This window comes from Stegastes partitus, unplaced genomic scaffold, assembly GCF_000690725.1.
Source record: "Stegastes partitus isolate 25-593 unplaced genomic scaffold, Stegastes_partitus-1.0.2 Scaffold121, whole genome shotgun sequence".
In the NCBI taxonomy this organism is placed as follows: Eukaryota; Metazoa; Chordata; class Actinopteri; family Pomacentridae; genus Stegastes; species Stegastes partitus.
In genome coordinates, this window is record NW_007577852.1 from 26,806 (window position 1) to 30,160 (window position 3,355).

The following is a 3,355-nucleotide window of genomic DNA, read 5'->3' on the forward strand; positions in this document are numbered from 1 at the left end:
CGAACCGGCAACCTTCTTGCTGCGAGGCAACAGTCAAACAAAAATTGTTTTTAAAAAAACATAATCATTGCAGATGGAAAGACCAACATTAGTGGGGACTTCAGACACCAAAGACAGTCAACAAAATGTGAAATTGTTTTAAAAGCAGATTTTTTTTAGAAAATCCATTTCCAAAGGCAGTTAAAAGTGACTGGTTTTAATATCAAATTGGACTGTAAATATCCTTTAGTGCTTGTATTTTGTTCTACAATATTTACCATTTACTTTACCTTAGAAATATTATACGGGGTTAGAATTCTTGTCTGAGAAAACAGTCTTGGAAAACACATGATGTTCTCCTTTAAGTGGAAGATACTGCTGTCTAAACAAGCTGCAACACTAAAACAACCAACCATTCATTCCTTGAATTTTACTGTATCACCACTGAACATGCTTTAAAGCACAACAAGGAACCTCTTTTGCATATAAGTGCACCATATTCAGTCCTATGACATATTCAGAAGCTGTGAATTTGCAAGACAAAGTATCTGCAACAGTAACGTGTTTGCAAACATCTGACCAAAAGCTTCAGTCGCTCTTGTTAACTTCTGCTTTGACTTCAACCAGAGAAAGGTAAGATTGATTTATTTTTGGTGCATGCTTTGCAGATAAAGTACTTTGGAGCAAAACGAATAATGTAATTTACTACATCAGTGAATGGATCACACATCCTGACCAAGACTGAAACAACATGAAACAGCAGAGCATGATGGATTGGGTGTTGTTGGTGGGCCTTCTGTGGTTTTGTCCTTTTTGTAAGTAGACACAATCTCCAAGTAGCTTGATAAGAACAACTTACACTTTCTGAAGAGATAAATCAAGAAGTGGGAAAGCCTTAAGATTTTTAGTGGTCATTAGCATGTCAAATACACTATTTCTGTTTAACTTGTTATATGATTTTATTAAGATCTTGTGAGAGGCAATGGTAGTAACAACAACACACAGGGAGCCAATCCAAGGTGTGTCGAAGGCCAGAAGAGGTGTTTTGTTGTTCCTCATAACTTCAGTGGATTCTTGACTGCACCAAACAACTGGACTTATGGTGAGTCTGATGTGTTGGAAACACATGTTTTTTTTTTTACAGTAGTTGTAGTATTTTATCATAAGCTACAAGGTTATAGTCAGGCTCCAGCTGAGTTAAAACTATGTGTCAGGTACAGCAAACCATTCATTGTTCTATTTTCTATGTGNTGGTGCTAACAACTGTTCCACCTTGCAGCCCAAAAATTATTATTGATGAGGCTAATAAGAATGATGACAATCCAAATTATGATGGATAAGTATATGGAAGACTCTAATGTCCAAAGTGTACTTGTTCAGCTCAGAACCCCCACATAGACATCACACTGTGTCCATCCAGACTGTAGTTTCTTTCCTTTGGCTGCAGATTCTGGTTCAGTCTTCAGTGTTCAGTGGTCATTTGTACCATTTGCTTCCTCTTTAAAGTAGGTTTCATCCATGCAATCTTTAAGAGTCTGTACAAGAGCTTCAAATGAATCCACAGCTAAACCTAAATCACAGCAATATTTTTGTTTTGACACACATGTTAAAATAAAGATGTAATAAATTCCCAGTGTGTGGTGCTAAAATCCAAGAGGCTTCTTCAGTTCTAACTGACTGGTTGGAAGTTTCAAATGCTTGGATTTCCTTGGATTAGCATGACCTGAATGACTAAGGGTCTGCAGAATCCAGAATCTCACTCAGTGAAACTGAAGAACAGTACGGTAAGACTGACATTTAGATCTGCCTGAGTCACATTAAGAGCTGTATTTTGACAGATAGTTTCATATATTGTGTAAATTACCTACATGGGTGGTGGGTGGATATCTCCTGGCTTCCTCAACACATGGTCGCCTGGGTGACAATGTGTGATGTTGAAAGACAGAAAACACACAATGACCTCCAAACAAGCATCACTGATGATGTGTTCACATGCATCAACATGAAGTACTGTGTGATAAAAGAAGTGTAGGCTAATAAAATCTGAAGCACCGGAAACTGCTCGGCTTGCTAAAAATTAGCCTGTAAGACATGTATGTGCTGTTTGTGTCTTTCAACGTGCAGCAACATAATCTGTCCCTTCCTCTGATGTTCCACATTAAGCTCTTCGCTGCTACATTAGTTGAGGACCAAAAACATGAGGGGCTCGGCTCTAGGTATCTGGGAGAAGGAGTCAGAGGTCCCAGAACCCTCAGACAGGCACAGAGCTTTGTGGCACGAACCCTAATATTTAAACAGTGACAGAACCAAAAACACCGCCTACTTTTGTTCTGCACGGGTGCAACTGAACTGACAGACAAGAGAGCAAGCAAGAGAAATGCAAACTAAGATGCAACACAAGTAAAACCACAAACTTTATGAAAGCAAATAACAATATATGCAATGTGCGTAACTTATTTAAGCCATGCAAAAGCAACATATTTTCATCTCTATTGCATCTCTTATGCTAAAAATACGTCAACAGTGAGATCTTATCAGCTGATAGGGGCTGAACTGACAGGCTCTTATTCATCAGGAAACAGAAGTAGAAATTCCCCAGCTTAAGCTCTGTTGTTAAGACAGGAACAAACCTGCATTCATGTAGAGTATCAGATTTCTTGGCCCTCGAATTCAACAGCTGTCATTCAAATGGAGAACAGTACTCCAGAAAAGCTGAGAAAAGGAGTTCAAAGTTAATGAGCTGTAATGCAGACAACTCGTCTTTTTTGGGATTTATTATTTTTCAGAAAACATTGTTTGATATTTGAAAAAAACTTATCACAATATCACAAGATGCGTTCTTTCAGCTCTCTATCTGCCATTATTTAATAATTGTCTTTAAAATCACTTGCACACAGATGCATTCAAATGAGTTGCTCAAAAGCAGCTTAAAAATGAGGTTGAGTTTGAATTACACGATCTCAGGAACTGATAAAGATTACAGCCCGAAACTTTCACTGTTTCTCATCATGCCACTGATTCGGAATCTTCAAGTGCTGTTTTATGCCTGTATTCCAAAATGATTTTCTTATTAGTTATATTTGGAGAATCATTCTGAAACTCCAGAAGTCTGTTCTACTCCCATCTCGCAATATTTTTTGTTTTTGTGGTACAACTCATCATACCTGCTCAATCAGTTATGAAGGAAAAATGAAAAATAACTTGAAGTTTCTTTTCATTTTGGTGACCAAGCAATTCTAAATGTAATGTTTTGTATTATTGTGACGTGCAACTACGTGTGATTTACTCCTGCATTAGTGGGACTTTTCATGATGGCTACAATTTAAAAAAAGAAAAAGAAAAAAAACTCATCTAGTGTTGCAGATTCTGAATCAGT

General features: G+C 37.5%; 1 protein-coding gene across 1 annotated transcript in view; it reads left to right on the forward strand.

The window, feature by feature from the left end:
• The first annotated feature begins 541 nt into the window (after positions 1-541).
• Positions 542-3,355, forward strand: part of LOC103354807 (probable G-protein coupled receptor 97) — a 19,466-nt gene continuing 16,652 nt past the window's right edge. Inside the window, exons 1-3 of the mRNA XM_008278353.1 lie at positions 542-612; positions 694-794; positions 947-1,081. Coding sequence (XP_008276575.1) covers positions 731-794; positions 947-1,081 — 199 coding nt within the window. The 5' untranslated portion in view covers positions 542-612; positions 694-730. The remainder of the gene's footprint in view (positions 613-693; positions 795-946; positions 1,082-3,355) is intronic.